Below are 22,176 nucleotides of genomic sequence, written 5' to 3' on the forward strand. Positions count from 1 at the left end.
TTGTCCATTTGGTGAATCTAGTCGGCCTATCTCGAGGTCTTTGTTTTAGGAAGGTCAGCTGTTCCTCATCTAGCAGCAATTACGGAGATCTTTTTTAAAGGTTAAAAACTCATTCAATTTTATGTCTTACAGGGCTTATACTGAGTTAAATATTGTATAACTGTATTAACTTAACTGTGAACCTAGAAACTTGCACCCATTTGTGAAAGAGATGTACTCTTGCTCTGGAGTGTGTTACTGAATATGTTAAATCTGTAGTGAAATGCTTCTTCTAATCATGTTATTAAAAATTAAAATGATTAAAAAAAAGTAGATGTGAAAACATTACCATTGAAATCTACCTGATGACTTTACATCCATGCTCTGATGCCAAGGAGCTCAGAAATTAACCAACTATCACTAGTAATAATCAGATATATAGAGATTAGAAACGCATGTGCAAACATCTTAATGTCAATTGTACTGAAAATGAATTTTTCTGTATGAAACTGTGTATTTTAATAATGAAATGGAGATCTTTTTTAAAGGTTAAAACCGCATTCAATTTTATGTCTTATAGGGCTTATACTGAGTATAACACTGTATAACTGTAACAATTCAACTGTAAAACTAAAAATTTACAGCCAATTTTGAAAAAGATGCATCTTAGCTCAGAAAATTGTTATTGAATATGTTAATGCTGTTGTAATGAAATGCTTCTTCTAAGTATGTGGTTACAAGATAAATAAAAAAAAAAAAAAGTACATTCCACAGGTCAACTACACATGCACCTAGTCACAGAGAAACCAGCACTTTCCCTCTCCACCTTCTACCTGGCTTGTTGAGGGGACGCCCACGAAAACTGTGTGGGCATATATCTGACCATTTCTGTATTCAGATGCATATGTAAAAGACTCATTCCCTTTCACTTTCTGTTTTCTTCAAAGCTGGAGACAGAGCACAGGCCAAGCTCATGCTAGCCAAGTGCTCTACCACTGATCTATATCCCGTAGAAACCCCTTTTTACATTTTCATAAAACAGGGTCACACTATGAAGCTGGCAGTGGCCTGTGGATGTAGAAGTTATCTTTCCAGATCAATGCCTACATAAACCATTCAGTTTAACAGACGCACAATATACTTTGTGTGGATGTACCAAAACTGCATTTAGCTCTTTCCTGCCCACAGGCAGACACCCAGGCTCTTTGCTGGTTTCTGATCATACAAACAATGCTGTACCTTCATGTTAGTGCATCTCATTTCTGCAGGACAGATTCCTAAAGTTCCCTTTCTTATGTTTTAAGAGACACCTGCAGAGCACCGGTAAACCCCTATGCTCTGCTACAACTGGGATACATAGTAAACAGGAAAAATGTGGGTTTTGCCCTCAGAGCTTCAAAAGGTGCTTGGAGGGAGAATCAGGCATGTTCATCTTTGCTTTCTGCAAGAATATATGTCACTCAAATCTCAACATGTGCTGATTGTGCCAAAGCCAGGATGACCCCTACTACCAGGGAAGGCTGCAGGCCTAACATCTGGGGCACTAATTTCTGTTATTACCTATTTAAATCCACATTGGACATGCCCTGTTTACATCAGAGTTTCACTCTCAAAAAATTGGATGGATGGATGGATGGATAATGAACCCCCTCCCCCAGAAATAATTATAAGACTGTATCACTGCTGATAGAGTGACCTGGATACAATTAACTGTAATTATTCAAATATCATCAGTTTCAATACAATGGGGTATACATCTGTGCTGGGTAGCTTTAGTGTCAACTTGACACACCTGGGTTGAGGGAGCCTTAATCGGGGAATTGCCTCTATTGGACTAGCCTGTGGCCATGTCTGAAGGGCATCTTCTTGATAGTTGAGTGATGTGGAAGGGCCCAGCCCACTGTGGGTGGTGCCATCCCTGGGCAGGTGGGCCTGTGTTGCATAAGAAAGCAGGTTGAGCAGGGGCCAGGGAGCAAGCCAGTAAGCAGCATTCCTCCATGGCCTGTGCTCCAGCTCCTGCTTCCAGGTTCCTGCCCTGAGTTCCTACCTTGGGCTCCCTGATGAACCTGGGAGATATAAGATAAATAAACCCTTTCCTCCCCAAGTTGGTACTGGTCAGAGTGTTTTGTCACAGCAATGGAGAAACAAACCAGGACAATATCTGTCCATAAAGTTTTATGAATTTTTATCAAGTGTGTGCATTTGGGCAACCACCACCTCAATAAAGAAAGAACTATTGCAAGCACCCTGAAAGCTGCCCTTTTTATCTTCACGGTCCCCTCCCTTAGTTCTCCCACCCTCTGATGACCAGGAACTGCCCTCCATCTCCAAAGTTCTGGTTGCTAAGAATGCTATATAAGTGGAACTATCCAGTACGTCACCTTCGGAGCCTGGCTTTTGCGCTCAGAATAATCGTTCCTCTGAGCTCCATGCTACTGTCTCCTTTCACTGTTAGCACTGTGTGGTTTGGAGGAGTCACAGTGTAACAAGTCACCTGCTGAAGCACATGGGCCAATGTGTAATTTTCAGCTATAAAATTTTTTGCTAATAAAGCGAGATGATCACCTGTGTGCACATATTTGGCGAAAAGGGTTCTTTGACTTCACTTTTGTGAGGGATCTGACACATCCCTGATTATGTCTGCTAGTTTTCTGTAAAAAGTAAAATGCAAAATGTTTTTACAGAATGCATACACAGTATCAGAGAGGGAATAGTCCATGTACATATTTGCTTCTATTTTCTAAAAGCTGAAAATACTGATGTATCAATAGATACTGAAACCATCATGGAAATGGATCCTAGGGCACTAATCATAGAGAGATGAGGCTGGCACACTGACCTTACTGCTGCCATAATTGTGGGGCCAGGCTAGACGCACTGTTCCTAGAAATAGTCTTCAAATCCCAAGTCATTTGTGGTACAGTTCTTTATGATGCTGCACTCTTTCATTTCAAGCCTTAGGCCTAACCCTAGGCCAATCAGCATTCTCTTTTTTTGTTTTAAGTGTAGGCTCCTGATGAGCCCATGGGTCCCACTCTTTTTATAATCACCCTCTCTTTTCCCAGTGCTGGAAACTGAACACGGGGCTTCATGCACTCTGGCACATACTCTACCATAGTGTTACCTTCCCTCCTGCAAGCATTCTTTATTTTAATTTTAAAAGTTTTTTATGTGTATGAGTGTATTGCCTGCATGTGTGTAAGTGCACTGTGTCACGCAATGCCCAGGGAGTCAGAAGACGGCATCGGATTCCCCTGGAACTGGAGTTACAGGTGGTTGTTAGCTGCCATGTGGGTGCTGGGGATCCAGCCTGGGTCCTCCACAAGAGCAGCTGGTGCTCTTAACCCCTGAGCCATCTCTCTAGCCTGCCTGCAAACATTCTTTAGAAATCTTGGATGGGAGAGATCCCCATGTTTGCAACCCTGAAGTTGCAACCCTCAAGGGATATCTGTGAAGTCTGATGAATTCCTTGGCTTTTCCATCTTTCAGCCCTGCAGTTCCTGAATTTCCCTAGGTGACCTCTTTCCTTAACAAACATTTCAAACTAGCAAAATCGGAGGACATTTGAAGCTAATGTGTTTTTCCTACTAATACTTTCCAGATAGATGAGAATGAGAGAATTCAAACAATGTCCAATTCTAAGGACCTGAAGACAAAGCATTTCCCTCTTTCCTGAGGAACAAGTTTTGGGAAAATATAATAGTTTTAAGAAAATTTATTGAATTTATCTTTGGAAAAGGTAAAAATTGAGAAACAATCTAAATGACCAACAAGAAGGTAATTGTATGAGAATAATGTTACTTCCAGAATTGATTTTTAAAAATCACACCCCTTTCTATTCACAGATATTAAAAGGCAGCCACATGATGCTGTAACAACAAAACAGGTTATATGGTATGATCCTGTACTTGTTAGCAATTTCAGACATCAGCAAGAGAGTGAAAGAGTTACACATCTGCTGTCTTTGACTTTAGGGAATGCATCCTGAGAGTGTCATTTCTCTTATCTAAATCCAAGTAGGGGCGGTAAGAGGATGCCAAATAGAGGGCAAGAACAAAGGCCATCAATTTAGTACTAGAGGCTGCAGTACCAGAGATAGATACTAGGTAGTGCTCCAGCACTAAAAGGGTTCCAAAAGCTGTTGCTAAAATGAAAGTCCTTCCTCCCAGGACAACGCCTGACTGCAAAGACAGGGAGAGGTGGCTGATTTGTTTCAAATGCCAAAATTCCAACAGAAGCAACAAAAAAGAAACCCAAAAGCATATTTGGTGACTTAAAAAAAAAAAGAAAAGAAAAAAGAGTTCAGATAGATGAAGAGATCTCCATGAGTTGGATGAGAAGATCAACAACACAGAAGCTGTGAGGGAGAGATGGGCAGGAGCTGAACACCTGAAAGGAAAATTCACTGGAGGAGCCAAACACAAGAAAGGAAAAACCTCTGTAAACAACTGGAGCCCAGGGGGCCTGTGGGCACTATCATGCCAGAGAACACACACATTTACTTCAAGAATGAGAAAAGAGCCTCCTTGAAGGAATAATGGTGCAAAAGTTCCCAAATATACAAAAGAAAATGACAGAAAATTTCAACAAGCTCGAAGAACTCCACTATGATAAAGACACCTACACCAAGAAACATCACAGTCAAGTCGTCAAAATCCTCAGAGGAAGGAAAATACTGAAGTATTGAGAGAAAAGTGACACATCACATAGGGGGGCTCTGATCAGACGGTCAGCAAATTTCTCAATGGAGATTATGCAGGCTGTCAAGAAAGTCCAATGGTATATTTCAAATTACAAAATCAGAACAAGCATCCACCAAGAATACTGTACATGGCAGAACTGTCCTTTGAAAATGAAAGGGAAATTAAAACTTTCCTAGATAAATGAAAGCTAGTAAGTTAAACATCATTCCTCCCACCTCACTGCAGAAGGGAGTCCTTCATCTTGAAATGAAAGGACGATAAAAAGGCAACAAAACATCATAAAAATTCTCTGGTAGCACCAGGCATGGTGGCACACACCTTTAATGCCAGCACTCGGGAGGCAGAGGCAGGGGGGGGCCTCTGTGAGTTGAAGGCCAGCCTGGTTTACATAGCGAGTTCCAGCCAGACCAGCTGGGGCTACAGGGAGACCCTTGTCTCAAAAAGACCAAAAAAAAAAAAATCTCTGGTAAAAGGAAATATTTAGTCACATACAAAATCTTGTAGAAAGGTAATATATGTGGATAATTTGCTTTTTTTTTAGGACATCAAGACCAACACTCCCCAGCTGCCTGTGTATCAGAAACTTAGGCTTCTAAAATCTCTTATGATTCCACACAAACACCAATCAAGTTGCACTATAGGTGTCACTCATAACAGAAGTCCTTTTGCATAGATTACTTTTAAATCTTGTATAGAATTTTTTAGAAACTAAATCATGCTGGCATGGTGGCACACCTTTAATCCCAGCACTCAAGAGACAGAGACAGGCAGATCTCTGTGAAATCAAGGCCAGAGGGGGCTACAGAGAGACCCAGTCTCAAAAAACCAACCAATCAACAAATAAACAAAAGCACCTATGATATGGCACCTTCTTGATCATAGCTACACCATGTTAAAGTTTAGGCTGACTCTTGCCTCTGAAATTATCAGACAGTTGGCCTAGGGTATGGGAATACATGTCAGCTGGACCCCAGTTGTCTTGAGAACAGGTCAACGTGTCCTGAAGTGTACCTGCTAACTTCAGAGTTATGGCTTTTGTAGGTTATGCTTGGCTTGCTTCTGCAAAATAGTAATTGTTGCTTATTAGAATAGAAATTGTTAAGGGGGCTTTGTACCTGTAAGCTTGGGAACTTAAACTTTTTACCCCTGGTCATGGTTTCTCTGCATAAAAGTTTACCTAGGCAGAGATGGCTTGGGGCTACACATTTGGGTTCTGACACTCTTGTGTAGCCACTGGCCAGCAAGACTTTCATTTGGCAAAACTTTGAGTAGTGAAGCAACTCACAACACACCAAAAATTCGAAAGCATAAAAATTATAAATTTACACCAATGGCTATTCAATATAAAAAGAGGCAAGTGGCCCTGGGGTGTGGCTTGGCTGGTAGCATTCTTGCCTACCATGTACAAAGCCCTAAATTTGAACCCCAGTACTACATAAAGTAGGTGTGGTAGATTACTCCTGAAATCCTAACTCTTAGGAGGTAGAGGTGGGAGGATCAGAAGTTCAAGGTCATCCTTGACTATATAGCAAATTCAAGGCCAGCCTGGGATACAGGAGACCTCTGTCTCAGATAAACAAACAAAAAGAGGGCAGTCATGACATCAATAACAGAGTAGGGACAAAGAGACAGATATAAAGAAGAGATTTTATATGGTTTGAAGTTCCATGGTCAATTTAAAATAGATAGTTCTAACTTTAGAGTGTTTCATGCAACTGTAATGATAAAACAGAGACTCAAATCAAGATACATCACTACAGAAACATCAGTGGAAACAAAGAGGGTAGCAGGGGTGGTTGATTTTGTTTTTAAATATCAGCAAAATTGATAAAACTTTAGCTTGAGTAAGAAAAAAAGAGGATTCCCAGTAGACATCAGAGTGAGGGCATTATAACTGATGCCATGAAAAAAAAGAACTAGGGAAGACTGCTACAGTGCCAGCTAACTGAATGAACTAGAGAAATCCATGAAGTTCTAAAAACACAGAACTTATCAAGACTAAATCATAGAGAAGTACATTTAATCAGTAATAACAGGAAATCAAAGCCATTAAAAAATAAAACAAAATAAATGTTCTTAAAGGCCAGGATGTAGCCCAGTTGGTAGAATGTTTTCTTAGCATGCATGAAGCCCTAGGTTTGATCCCTAGCACAACATAAAACCAAGTATGGTGGTATGTGCCTCTAATGCTGCACTCAGGAGGTGAAGGCAGAGGGTTCAGAAGTACAATATTTTCTAGGGTACGTGAGACCTGTCTAAAGCAACAACAAAACTCTCCTTAACATCCTTACATAGAAAAATAGAAAAGTCCAGGGCCAGAGAGCATCACTGGAGAATTCCGGTTCATTCTCAAACTCTTCCAAAGAACTGACACAGAGAATTCTTTCAAACACAATCTATGAGGCCAGCGTTACTGAGATCAAAGCTTCCTTTTATGATCAGGAACAGGCGAAGCTCCTCATTAGCAGCCAACAAAATCCTGGAAACCCTAGTGTTGCACAGGACTGTCCTCCAACAGGTAGACCATGGACAGATGCCATCTTCCTAAGCCTGGTTGTACCTGCTTGCCTAGGATCATCACAGCTAAGTTTGTTGACTGTTACTCTCAGCAAGAAGAGAGGGGCAGGGAGGGGGGCTAAGAATATATAAACTGAGGAGGCCAAGGGGAGGTTATCTTACCACTTTGTGCCACTGTGAGGAAGGAATCATCCATGCTGGGATGAAAACTTTTCAGTGCGGCTTTTGGGTCAGGGGGGAGTGGCATACTCCTATAAGTAAACTCACCCATTGCTCTGGAAGTAAGCCCAATAAACTCACTGGTTTCCCAGACTGCAATTTGGTGAAACTTTACCTCAGTTTGTTGTAGGGACTGAGGAAGGAGGAGCAGACACTGCTTATACCTCCCAGAAGGAATTTTAGCTATACCTAGCTAGAGCCATCAGACAACAGAGCATCAAAAGCATTCAAAGTAGAAGGACATGTGTCACTTTATCACTGTATTTGCCTTCTCGATGTGTTGCCTCTTGACATACAAGAGAATTGTAATGTTCCCCCTCTCCCTGCCTCACTGAGACAGGGTTTCACTACTCAGTCCAGGGTTACCAGGAACTCATTATGGTCTAAAGCTTGCCTCAAATTATAGATCCTCCTGCCTCTGCCTCACAATACTAGGATTACAGGTATGTGTCACCATATCCAAGTAAATTAGTAAAAGTGTAAACATGATGTAGTCTCACTTGTCTGATTTGCTCCTGGTGTCATATCCAAGAAGTTACTGTCAAACCCCATGTTCTAAAGCTTCTCTATGACATTGCCTTATATGAACCCACAAAAAGCTACTAAGAATAAATAATTGCAGCAAAGTTATCGGATACAAAATGAACAGTCATTTTTATCCACAAACTGACCAATACAAAAAAATTAACAATCCTATTTACTATAATGTAAAATGCTCAGAATAAACCTAATCAAGGAGGTAAAAGACTCAAGGTAAACTATAAAACATTAGTAACAGAAGTCAAAGAAGAAAACAAGGTGTTGCATGCTTCTAATCCTAGCACTCAGAAGGCAAAAGAACGAAATTCTGAGTTGAGGCCAGCCTTACCGACATGGCAAGTTTAAGTTCAAGAGCCTGTCTTTCAGAATAATTAAGAATAACAAATGTCCATACAATACAAAGTCATCTACATATTCTATTCAATTCCTACCAACATCCTCATTGTGTATTAAAAATTTTTTATTTTATGTGTATGAGTGTTCTGCCTGCATGTATGTAAGTGCACCATGTTCACACAATGCCTGTGGATGCCGAACGAGGGCATAGAATCCCCATGAACTAAAGTTACAGAGGGTTGTTAGCACCATGTAGGTGCTGAGAACTGAACCTGGGTCCTCTACAAAAGCAGCCATTGCTCTTAACTGCTAAATTATCTCTCTAGACCCCTCATTGCATTTCTTAACAGAAACAGAAAAAAAATCATTATAGTCATGGGATCTCAAAGGATCACAGTCAAACAAGCTTGAGGTCTCTCACTTCCTGATTTTTATATGTACTTCCAAAGCAATGGTAATCAAATCAGTGTAATATCAGCATAAAGACATAGGAACAGACCAGCTGCATAGGACAGAGAGCCCAGAAACAAATCATTGCATACATGATCAAGTGACTCTCCACAAGGGAACCAGGGTTACACATGGGGAAAGAACAGTTTCTTCAAGAAGCGCCACTGGGAAACTGGACAGTCACATACCAAAGAATCAAGTTGGACCAATATTACTAATACCTTATATAAAAATTATCTCAAAATGTACTAAAAACTTGAACTGATGAGCTACAATTATAAAACTTCCAGAGTTTGCTTCAGGACATGGAGTTTGGCAAGGCTGTCTTAGACATGACACCCACAGCACAGACAACACACAACAAAACAGAAGAGTGGAACATCAGATGTTATAAACGTTAGGTAGGTATAGTGGCACCTTGGGAGGCTGAGGCGCAGCAATCTCTAGTTCCATGCCAGCACAGGCTTCATAGTGAGACTCTGTCTCAAATAAATAAATGAATGAATGAATGAGCAAACAAGAAACAACCCAGAGAAAGGAGAACATATAGAATAAGAGGAAATACTTACAAATCATAATAAGGTAAAAAAGTCAATCCAACTAAAAAATGGACAAAGAATTGAACAAACATTTCTCTAAAGGGGGAGACACCAAGGGCTGGCAAAATGACTCAGCAGGTAAAGGCCACTTGCTGCCAAGCCTGACAACCTGAGTTTAAGCCCTAGGACCCACAAGGTGGAAGGAGAGAAACAACTACTGCAAGTTTTCCTCTGACCTCCACATGCATGCCATGACACACATGTGTATACACACACACACACACACACACACACACGTGCACTAATTAAAAATGTAATTTAAGGGGCTGGAGAGATGGCTCAGAGGTTAAGAACACTGGTTGTTCTTGCAGAAGACCCAGGTTCGAATCCTAGCACCCACATGGCAGCTGACAATGGTCCATAACTCCAGTCCCAGGGGATCCGACAGCCTCTTCTGACTTCCGTGGCCATTGCACGACACAGGTGCACTTACCTACGTGCAGGCAATACACGCATACACATAAAAATAAAAAATAAAATTTTTTAATGTAATTTTAAAAAGACTCACAGATAGCAAACACATGAAATAGTGCTCAATATAACTAACACAGGAGAATGCAAATTAAACCACAAGATGCTACTACACCCTGTTAGGACAATCACTATTAAACACCAGAAAATAGCCTGCTATACAGGATACAGAAAGTGGAACCCAAGAACACTGTTGGCAGGAATGTAAAATGGCAGAGCCACTCCAGAAAACTGTATGGAGGTTCCTCAAAATTTAAAATAGAACCCCATTTCTAGGAATATAGTCAAAAGAATTCCAAACAGGAACACCCAGGAACGTGTGTATTTATGTTCACTGCAGCATAATTCACAACCATAAGAGCTGGCAACGGTCCAAATGCCCATCATTAGATGAATGGATAATGAAAATATAGCATAGAAATGCAACCAAATATTATGCAGCCTTAAAAACATGCTACAATCTAGACAAATCTCAAAGACATTACACTGAACAAAATAAGCCAGTCACAGGGCAAATACCATATGGTTCCATTCAGGGGCTGGGGAGATAGCTCAGTGGATAAAGTGCTTGCTGCACAAGCTTGAAGACCTAAGTTCATCCCCATCATCCACCTAAAAAAAGTCAGGCACAGCAGTGCATGCCTGCATTCCAGCATTGAAGAGGCAGAGATGGGAGGAGCCCTGGACTTGCTGGCCAGCCAGTCTCACTGAACTGGTGAGCTCTAGATTCAGTGAGACCTCCTTCTTCAAAAACTAAGGTAGAGAGAGATTGAGGAAGACACCCAACACTGACCTCCAGCCTCCACATGCAAGCACACACACACAAGTGCACACAACAAACATGCACATAAACATACATTCAAACAAAAAGAAAAAAAGTACAACTTATATTTTAAAAATTATAAAAGCCAAACAAAAGAGCTAAGGTAGGTTTATTTGTGCTTTTAAACCTTCCTGTTTTAATGAAAATATACCCTCTGTAATACTTTTTATTTAAAATGGTGAAAAACATAAGGGGAAAAGCCACACTTACCTGAATGTAATAGATGCCCTTCTCCTGAGCATACATCATCAGAAAGCAATAATCCAGGTTTTGCTTTGTTCTCCATCTGAAACAGGTTCAGAGAATGGGTTAGGAACCAGAGCCCAAGTTAGTAAAATCAGATTACATGTATAACAAATGCAAACACACAGGAAAGATAGAGTCACTTTTCTCCAATGATGCCTTTACCGCATACTCCTAAGATCACCAAGATACCCTGAGGAAAGGAGGATCCAGGTCTGGTCTGGGAATTTGGGGAACACTGTACACACATTCTCCTTCTAGAGATGTGTCAGCATATTAGAGCTGCTGAAACATCAACAGTAAACATTTGCTGAGAAGAAAAAAAAGTTGAAGTAGTAAGAATGGAACTCAGGGGCTCAGTAGTAAGGATGCATGCCAGGCAAGCAGTCTACTTCTAAGCTACAACCCCAGCCCAAGGGGGGAAAAATCTAATTCAATACTTTCCAAGCTTGCTTGACCACAAATCTTTTCTTCAGTAGTATCTTTGTATCTCATCGAACCAGTGCTTGGCCAATTATGTTTTAGGGAGCATGACTCTGGTGCCTAGAGCTGTGTTTTGTATACAGTTAGAGATTAATAATATGTACTGAATGCAAGCAGAAGTTAATGAATGTATTAAGTGAGCTAAAAACACATCTAAATCTACAATACTGACTTTTCATTGAATTCCTGGAATTCACAGAAATTGATTAATGTTAAGTAAGAGAAATGGTTCCAAAAGCAGCTTAAGGAAGCACAATCAACACCTATCCCACGTTGGCTCATACAAAGAAAACTTCTCAGAATCTATCTCCCAAGCTGCCCTGGGTTCATAAAATGACCTAGACAATGTCACCAATTCCAGCCTGGCAACTACTTCCTCCTCCTCCTCCTTTTTTTTTTTTGCTTTGTTTTGTTTTTTAAGACAAGGTCTCATTATGTAGCCCTGGTTGGCCTGGAACTTGCTATGCAGACCAAGCAGGCCTCAAACTCACAGAAATCTGCCTGCCTCTACCTCTCGAGTGCTAGGATTAAAGGCATGGGCCACCACACCTGCCCAGCCTGACATATTCTAAACTTCCATGAGTAACTCTGTATTTATCGGACATCACACTGACAAGAATGGCACCCCTCACCTTACTCTTTCCTTAGAATCTCCAAATGTCTCCTTCAGGTTGGTTAGGTCAGGATAATAGCTCTCAGGAGGTGAGATTATTTCCACCAGGCCAGAACTGATTTCTCTAGAAAACCTATTATGAGAAAGGTTAGCTGAATTATTTCACTTCTGTGGATTTCATTTATCTTAATGCTTGATTTACCATATTTAACATAAAATGCATGGGTAAACAGGGTGTGAGAGGGATGGTTATAATGTTAAATGAAGTACACATCACTAGCTTATTTACCAGAAAATACAAACTTCTCTAATAGTGCAAGTTTTGAGCTTTTTTCTATTTTAATAACATTTTTAAAAAACAGTAAAATGTCAGAGAAGAAACGGTGAAATGCAGCAGGGCTCCTAGCAAACCACAGGCATTACTGTCCTAAGTAATCCTATTTTTAAAAATAAGCAAACCAAGGTCTCACAGAAAGCAGAGACTTGAAGAAAAGCAAACAAACGAACCTGTGCGTGTATCAAAGTATTCAAGCAAAATGCACAGTTCTTTCATTCTTCTGGGCTGGCAAGGTGGCTCAGAGGGTAAAGGAGCTCACCACCAAGCCTGACAAAGTGAGTCTGATCCCTGGTACCCACTTATAGAAGAGTGGAAATGACTCCTACAAGTATCCTCTGGCCAGCACATGGGCACGCCCCACACAAATAAGTAAATGTAATTTAAAATATTTAATTACACAAAGTTTTTCCATTTTCAGGAAGCTTTAGTTATGGGCTATGGGCTCTGTCATTTCAAACCAGGACTTTTCATCTAAGGGCAATTTTATTCCTCCTGGGGACACTGAGCAGGATCTGGAGACATTTCACTGTGACAATACAGCTAATGGACAGATACTAGAGATCCTGCCAAACATCCTGTTGTGCACAGAGAGCCCCTACAACAAATCATTACCTAGCCTGAAACACCAATGGTGCTGGGGCTGAAAAGTTCTTTCCTAAAGTTCCTGCATCAGTCTTTGGTAACTCAATGTGATTTCTTCTGCATTTGGGTTCCTGTCTCATTTTTTGCAAATCTCCACAAGATGCTCATGTAACAACCTGCCTTTGGGCAAAGGTCCTTGGTACATAATTACACTTCTTTTCTGGCTTTGGTTTTCCAGCACATGGAGGAAGTCTGCAGACCTGCTCCTGTGGCTTATTGGAAGGGGAACCATTCATTACGGCCCTGCTCCTTTATTTAAAGAGTCTATACTAACATGTTTCTATAAAGACTGCCAAGAAATTTAACACGAGGAAAATCTTAACACATGACAATTTGCCCGTGAACTATGCATAATATTTTTTATATTTCCTGCTTTCACATGTTGATGGACAAAGAGAAAAATTATTTTAAGTCTGAGGCTGTCAAATCATTGTTTCTAAATTTAAAGTAGAAAATGTGCCCTTTAGGAGCAAAGCCAGATAAATTCATGGAAGAAACCTACTTCAGGTCTAATTTTATGGTATAATTTCAAATCAGTAAGGCAATAGTATGAAATATAGTAATCCCTGAACCTCTCTAAGTCTTTCATCTATAACCTACCTGCTCACAGTAAACTGGGGCTCAGTCTTTGTAGAAAAGAAAAACATTATATTTATATATGGTTCAATTTTAAGGTCTGAAGGGACCACCTGAATATCCATCCTGACAAAAACAAGTTTGCCTGGTGGGTAGAGGGTGAAAGAATCAAGCAGCTTCATACAACTCAATTCCCTCTACACTCACTGCCTTTAATAAAGACTACCATCTGACAGTGTCATATACAAACGATATTCAAATCTTTTCTACAATGGAATAAACCAATTTATCACATTAGATACATGGACTTATATACAGTGAGTTTATGAGACTGCAAAGGGTTACTGACAGGTAGCCTGATGGCTGGTGAACTCCACAGAGAAATAAATTCAAAAGGAAGGCATGTTCTTTCAGCAAAAAGTCAAAGATAATGGTAACGAAAATATTTCTATTTCTGTACTTAGGAAGGACTTACTCTTTCTCCAAGTTGGCTACAACACCATGTACATAATCAAGATCTGTCTGGGAAAGAGAGAAAAAAATTATACCTACAGTCATGGTTTTTATTTCACTTTTAATGCCAGTCTCAAAATGAGATAAATGGTCAGACACACACTAGAAATATTATTGTAAATTTTCAGACGCTCACTCTATAAAACTACACCTCTAGAGTCCTTGGATATTCACTAACTAAGCAATAAGCAGATGTGTAAGTTTTAGTATTTTCAATTGTTAATGCTTAGTTTACTGGAAAAACTGAACACAGTTGGGTGTGGTGTCACATGCCTTTGATCCCAGTACTCAGGAGGCAGAAGCAGGCAGATATCTGAGTTTGAGGCCAGCCTGGTTTACCTAGCCCATTCCAGACCAGCCAGGGATGAACAGTGAGACCCTGCCTCAAATTTTAAAAAAAGAAATGTTTAAACAACTTCAATTGGCATCACTTTTATCCCAGAGAATTGATTCTTTCTGGTATCTAGTGAGAGTGGGGGTAGTAGAGGCTGTAGGATTCCTATGAAAAAAGCTAAACCTGACCTGTCTACAAGCACAGGACCAGGCTCATCCAGGTCTCTAATGAGAGCTGTCCTGGCCCCTTTCCCCAGTGGCTGGGGGTGTGGCTAAGGGCTCAGAGTTGCTCCCTTTAAGTTAAAAGAGTCATTTTACCTAACATTATTTTAAAAGACATATGGAAACTGTAAAAAATGGTATCACTCAAAATCTGTGAATTGAAAACCAGTGTATGTGTATTCCAGAGATGGAGGATGCTTGTGTAAGTGGGAAGTAAATAGGCAATAAAAGGCAAAGAGGGGCTGGAGAGATGGCTTAGTTGGCAAGCTTAAGGACCAGAGTTTGGATACTCAATAGACATGAGGCAAAAAAAACCAAAACCAACCAACCAACCAACCAAACAAACAAACAAAAAAAACCCACCAGGTGTGGTAGCATGAGCCTGTAACCCCAGTGCTGGGGATGTGGAAACCGAAGGATCCCTGGGGTTTGCTGCCAGCAGTATAGTCAACTGGTGAGCTCCACGTTAAGTGGGAGACCCTCTTTAAAAACGCAGGTGCACAGTGATACAGGAAGGGAAGACACCTGACCTTCAACTCTCACCTCTGCACATGTACATGTGCATGTGAATGGATGTGCACCCCACCCTGCATCATCCTCACAAAAGCAAGTAAAAGCATTTTTCCTGGAGAATCAAGTATTTGTCATAATTAAGTAAAATTAGACATTTAATAATAAAATTAAGAGACATTACTAATGTGTGTTGAAACAAGAATTTTGAAAACAAAATATGTGAAAGAAATCACATTGCAAAGGAATATGTATTGAGCTATAAGAGCAAGCACTTGTAAGAAACATCCAGGGCTGGAGAGACGGCTCAGTGACTAAGAGCATGTACTGTCCTTGTGGAGGACTGAAGTTCCAGTCTCAGAACCGCAGTGGGCAGCTAACAACTGCCTGCAACTCCAGGTCCAGGTGGATCCAGCACCTCTGGCCTCCAAAGGCACTTTTACTCACATGCACATACCCCTCCCCAACCCCAGACATACATATAGTTCAAAAAATAAATCTTAAAAGAAGAGAAAAATCAATAGGAGCAGAAAGTAGATTAACAGTTGCCTAAGCTGGAGGGAAATAGATTAATGGATTTTTTAGGGCTGTGAAAATGTTCTAAAACACACCAGCATGAGAGCAACACAACCTGACTTTGGATGAACTGTATTTTCGACATGAATTACACACACAAAAAGCAAGGCATAAAGCTAAATGTAGGAAAATAAGTGTTTCACTTTGTACATATGTAACTGTGGAAGGGCAGGGTCATGCACTCTGGTGCACTCAGCAGTAAATATGCAAAAGCTGTCATAGTTAGCTACAGCTGTCAACTTGACACAAACCCAGATATACCTAGGAAGAGGGAACCTCAATTGAGGAATTTCCTCAGTCAAGTTGGTCTGTGGGCATTTTCTTGATTGCTAATTGATATAGGAGGGCCAGTCCAATGTAGACAGTGCCACTCCTGGGCAGGTGGGCCTGGGCTGTTTAAGAAAAGTAGCTGAGCATGAGCCTGGAGCAAATTAGTGAGCAGTATTCCTCCTGGTTTCTGCTTCAGTTCTTGCTTGAGCTCCTGCCCTAACTTCCCTCAATAATTGGCTGTGACATGAGAGTTAAAAGATGAAATAAACCCTTTTCTCCCCAAGTTGCTTTTGGTCATGATATTTTATCATAGCAACAGGAAAGTAAGTAACACAAAAGCTGAATACATACAAAGGCAGACCTAAGAGGAAATGATGTAAGCGGGAACTGGAAGTCTCAGCATCTTCTCTCCACCACAAAAACTTCGACTGGCAATAATTCACTGATGAGAACATCTTGAAAACCCCAATATTTGTAAAGCTACTGCTGTGCCCTCCTTCCCATTAGGCCAAGACTATATGGAGAAGATGTTCTGGACCCAGTTTCTACAGGAGGAAAAGAGAACAGAAGACAGCCACCCAGCTTCCCTAGCATCCTGAGACATACCCCACGAAGCCCACTCCAGCCTCACCTTGCAGAACACTGGCTATAACAACATAATGACACCACCCAGATCAGATAGACACAAAGAGAGGAGAGGCCACAGTAAAAACCATGCAGATCAGGGTGGTATCTCTGTGTTCCCTGTCGTCTGTGACCCCTGATCTCACAGCTGACATCATGGCCCATTCACAAAGCTGAATGGTCACTTCAGATACACAGAGGAAATTAAACTTTGCCTGAGTTCCCTAAACAGCTGGTCTCCACACCCAGTCTCAGAGTGCAATGCCCTGCAATGGCCCTGGCTCAGTAGCACACCATTCACCTTCAAGCTTCACAGAAGCACAGGAATAAACATGCTTACCCTAAGAAGTTAAGAAGTGGCTCCCCTCAGCCAAAGAGCCTCCCAAAGACCTTGCCTATGCAAGGAGATTCCCATCTCCACACATCAGAGAAGCTTGGAACTAAAGATGTTTGGCCTCAACCCAGCCAAAAAGCTGCCCCACAGCCCCGCCTCACAGGGAAGCCATCCTCAAGTGCACATTCCAGAGGAGCACAGTCTCTCATCCCACTTGAACAGCAACTCTGCCTAACCTGGGAGACCAGTCAACAGCTCCGACAATCTGCAGATCCCCAACAGGGGACTGTGACAGGCCTGAGCAGGAGCTACCACTCTATCAGCCAGCAAGACATCTAACTAGAGAACCCACAACTCTGTCCACATCAGTACCAGATAGCTTTTCCAGGAGAAAAGGCTAGCAGAAATAATGTTCTATCTCTGCAAAGTAATACCTATAAGGGCCAAAAGAGGAAGCTGTCTTCCTAAACTACAAAAAAAAAAACTCCTGGGACCCAAGGGGTCAGGCATAATCAGGGAAAGAATCGTTGTATCCTGTTCCAACCCCTTACCCCTAAGCATCCACAAAGGCCTACTATAACTCCAATAATGGACTCTAAAGCAATATAGATCTATGAAATGATTGGCGAAGGATTCGAAAGAATTCTCTTAAAGTGAACCATAAGAACATGCAATTACCCCTGCCTGGTAGTACAGGCCTATAATACTAGCTGCTCAGGAATCGGACAGGAAGACCACACTTCAGGACCAGCCTGGGCTACAGCATGAGTTCAACTTAGTGAGACCCCGTCTCAAAATTTTACTTTTAAAAATAGGGTTGTTGGGGATACGGCTCAGTGGTAGAGCACTCGCCTAGAATGCATGAGGTCCTAGGCTCACTCCCCAGTGAGAGAGAGAGAGAGAGAGAGAGAGAGAGAGAGAGAGAGAGAAATTAATAAAAAACCTTTAACACAAAAGGAACAAGTTAGACAAATGATATTTAAATAATGAACTATACTGAGTTCCAGGACACAGCTGGGGCTACAGAGAGACCCTGTCTCAAAAACACCAAAAAAAAAAAGAACTAGAAATCCTAGAAATGAAAAAAAAAAAAATGAGTGAAAAATGTAATGGGAAAGCTGTCACAGCAAGTTTGGTGAAGCAGGAGGAACTGGTTCTAGAAGACAGAAGTCTGAAATTACCCAATCAAAGGAAGGAACAAAAAGACAAAAGCGAAGAGTAAAGAAAGCCTGCATGAGCTGTAGGAGACCATCAAGGGGTCAAACCTTCAAGTCAGAGCTGCAAAGGGGAAAAGAGGCCAGGGGCCAGAAAGCCCATTCAAAGCTGTGATTGAAAACTTTCCTAGTCTGGGGCAGATGCCAACATCCAGAAACAGGGAAGACAGAGGTTTCCAACACAATCTGACCGACCTGCACTCTCAAAACTCAAACACAAAGAAGAAATTCTGAACACAGAAAGAGAAGAAATATAGCACACAACACAACAAAGGAATGCCAATACAGCTATTAGATTTCTTGGCAGAAACCTATAGGCCAGGAAAGAAGAATGCAATATATTCAAACCGCAGAAGGAAAAACCTGACAACCAAGAACACCCAGCAGAGCTCTTTCAGAAATGGAGAAACAGGACCTGAGACATGGCTCAGTGGATAAAGGTACTTGCTGCCAAGTCTGAGTTTGATTCCCAGAAACCATGAGGTGGAAGGACAGAATTAACTCCATTAAGTTGTCCTCTGACCTCTTCACTTGCACTGTGCTTGTGCATGCCACTCATGTATCCACATATCCACATAAATAAGTGTATAAAAAAATTACAAAAAAATACGCTGGGCGTGGTGGTGCATGTCTTTAATCCCAGCACTCGGGAGGGAGAGGCAGGTGGATTGCTGTTGAGTTCTAGGCCAGCTTGGTCTACATAGTGAGTTCCAGGCCAGCTGAGGATGTAGGGAGACCCTGTCTCAAAAAAAAAAAAAAAAAAAAAAAAAAGGAAGGAAGGAAGGAAGGAAGGAACCAAAAATCAAAACAAACAAAAATTTATTTTAAAAACATATAAAGAAATGGAAAAACAAAACCTAAGGACATTTACCAGCTTACAGGAATTGCTAGAGTTCTTTAAGCTGAAATAAAAATCCTCTAATAGCGTGCAAGATCTCAAAGAACAAACCCAGTGTACTCAATGGTAAAAAATCACATTCAGAATATTCTAGGACTGTGATGTTTATAAAGCAGCTCTATGCTTAGTATAAGGGTTACTAGTAACTATAGTTAAAATAAGCTTTCAAATGGCAAACTCCCCTATCAAAAACAAAGTGTGGGATGAGAATAAAAATGTAGAGCTGTGGTACACGACCAAAGTTAAGTTGTGAATCACCTTGAAATATGTTGTTGAAAGTTGTTCTGGGTGAGTTCTTGGTGACTGTAAAGCAAAACCCTTTAGTAGAAGCAGGAAGCCAAAACAGAAAATAGTCGAACCACAAAGGAAGACAGCAGGAAGGGACAAAGTACATACAGAACCGAAAAGCAACAGGCGAGGGCAGCAGGAAGTCCTACCTGCTGCTGAGTATTCTGAATGCGCATGGATTCAGTTCTCCAATAGAAAGGGGGTGACTGAACGGACAAAAAAAATTCTCTCTCTCTCTCTCTCATACACACACACACACACACATAACCCAACTATATGCTACCTGTAAAAGACTCAATTTACAGTGTGCATGGTGGCGCATGCCTTTAATCCCAGTACTCGGGAGGCAGAGGCAGATGGGTTTCTGTGAGTTTAAGGCCAGCCTGGTCTACAGTGAATTCCAGGCCAGCTGAGGCAACAGGGAGACCCTATCTCAAAAAAAGAACAACAAAAATAGAGGCTCAATTTACTTTTAATTATATACACAGACAGAAAGTAAGGAGCTATACAAAGATATTCCACGCAGATGGAAACCAAAAGGAAGCAGGGGTATCTATAATTTATTAACAAAATAAGCTGTGATAAACTATAAAAACAAAGACAGTCATCATATAATGAGAAAGGTCTACTCGTAACAATTTTAAATACACATGAATTCAACATCAGATCACATGATCACATAAAACAAGCATGAAAGGATGTGGAGGGACAGAGTGGTCACCAAAGACTGCAGCTGGTCAGACTGTGGCCATGGGGAACTGCTGGGGAACTGTTGGGCTTCTTTGCCAGCCTGGTGGAGTTTCCTACATGAATATGTGGCCTGATGCAGCAAAGACTCAAAGATGTCATTTTCTGTGTAACATCCTCCTTTCTGGAGCCCTCTTCTGCAATTTCCAGTAATTGTTCATTACTCTCTTTCCCTTCTACACCATGATAGACAGTGGGCCACCAGGCAGAAGGCTGGGCCCACGACATTTCTCTCTCAGACAGTTATACCCCTTGTTAGTCTGTTGTCCAGTGACTGTGAACCGTTGATGCTTAGGTTTTGCCCTTTCTAGCTGCTTGTATCAGGAAACTCACCAAGGCTTGAAATAGATGTTATTTTACATAATAAAGAACGAGTGAAAATTCCAGAAAGGTAATTTGTGTATGTGACTAATCAAAAGGATCAAAAAGACAAGCACATTCAAGAAAGGGGCTAGGATCTCTTCATAGATTTTTACTTCCCTGAATATGAGAAAAAGACACATAATGCTTGAGTTTTTACTTCAAATATGGATATACCAACAAAGGCAAACAAATGCCACAGTATTTTTAGTTAGCTCAACTAGTTTCTAAAATGGTTACGTGTTGAAGGCTAGTGAGTCAGAAAGAAGAAGTTAAAAGGCTAGACAAAAGAAAAAAACCCCACTTCTTCATTTGTAACACATCTGTTTGAGCCTTTCCTTCTTCCAACAGTCTGCTGATGCCCAACAACGCCCACACACTTCCCAGCACAATCACTCACCTCAAACTATGTTCATGGATTGACTACTTCCCACACTCACCTGGATCATGACAACAGACTCCATCCTTTCCAGTGGGATACTTTAAATAGTAAATCAAAGCAGTCTCACTAAAAAACCTATAACCATGACGTCAGGGAAATACAAGCTGAGATGTTCTCTCAAATAGCTGACCAGAACTCATCACAAGTGTCAAGTTTGACCAGAAAATACCAGGAATTATTGTGAGAGAGGAAGCTGAGGTCTTAGAACGGCTGGATGCAACATGGGACACTGCAACAGATGCTGGGATAGAGTAACTGTAGCAAGAACAATGTGAATCAAAGTGAAGTCTACAGTTAGTAGTGGACAGGTGAGATGGTGCAGTAGGCAAAGGTGCCTGCTGCCAAGCTTGGGGACCCAGAGTTCAATTCCTGGGACCCATGTGGTAGAAGGAAAAAGCTGACTACCAAAATCTAAAATCTCCCCTCCCTTTCCCCTCCCCCTGCAACACACACACACACACACACACACACACACACACACACACACACACACGGCGTATAATAAAAGGGTTTTTAAGGAGTATTATGCTGGTGTTTTTTTCCTGATGTTAACTATTACAGCTATGTGAGTTGTAGCATTAACAGCGAGGTAAGTGAAGGGAACACTGTATAATATTTGAAACTTTTCTCTAAATATAGAATTACTTCAAAATAAAATTTAAAAAAATGTCTTAAGATAGTGTGAAGTGTCTTCTCTACCAAAAAATTCTTGAGTGGTTCTCCATCTTTCAGCAATGTTTAGCAAGCCCAACCCACTGCCTGCTATCCTGAGTAGAATTTTATTGGAACATAACTCCACCACCCTATTCCTTCATTTACATGTGGTCCATGCCTATTTGGGGGTTAAAATGGCAAAGTTGAATAATTTCAATGGAGACCAAATGACTCACAAAACCTAAAATATTGATCATTGGCTCTTACAAAAAATTTTTGCTAGCCCAGATGACTTAAAGCAAAAGCAAAGTTCTTCTACCAACCTGCCAACCTGGAGACAGACCTGTGTTTTGTCACCCCATCCTTCCCTGACCACCCCTCCTACTGAACTGTAGCCATGACAGGCCTCTCCTAGCTATTTCATAAAACATCCCCAGCAATGCTATGACCTCAGAGTCTTTGCATACAAAGCTTTGCTTGGACTGTTCCACCATAGCATCCTTCAGACCTTTGCTCAGATGACCTGACTACCCTAATAAGCTTTAACCTTAAAAGCTAGTAATTCTATCAACCAACTTAATCTAGTAAACATCTATATAAAAATATGCCACTTGATCACAAAGAATTCATTTCCTCTAAAGCACACATAGAGCACTGCTT

General features: G+C 41.0%; 1 protein-coding gene across 1 annotated transcript in view; it reads right to left on the minus strand.

The window, feature by feature from the left end:
* Mgat4a (alpha-1,3-mannosyl-glycoprotein 4-beta-N-acetylglucosaminyltransferase A) overlaps positions 1-22,176 on the minus strand; it is a 118,156-nt gene that overhangs the window by 26,606 nt on the left and 69,374 nt on the right. Inside the window, exons 6-8 of the mRNA XM_008845849.3 lie at positions 14,007-14,053; positions 11,996-12,109; positions 10,848-10,923 (exon numbers count right to left, since the gene is read on the minus strand). Coding sequence (XP_008844071.1) covers positions 10,848-10,923; positions 11,996-12,109; positions 14,007-14,053 — 237 coding nt within the window. The remainder of the gene's footprint in view (positions 1-10,847; positions 10,924-11,995; positions 12,110-14,006; positions 14,054-22,176) is intronic.

The sequence above is a fragment of the Nannospalax galili genome, unplaced genomic scaffold (assembly GCF_000622305.1).
Source record: "Nannospalax galili isolate Female #2095 unplaced genomic scaffold, S.galili_v1.0 scaffold182, whole genome shotgun sequence".
Lineage (NCBI taxonomy): Eukaryota > Metazoa > Chordata > Mammalia > Rodentia > Spalacidae > Nannospalax > Nannospalax galili.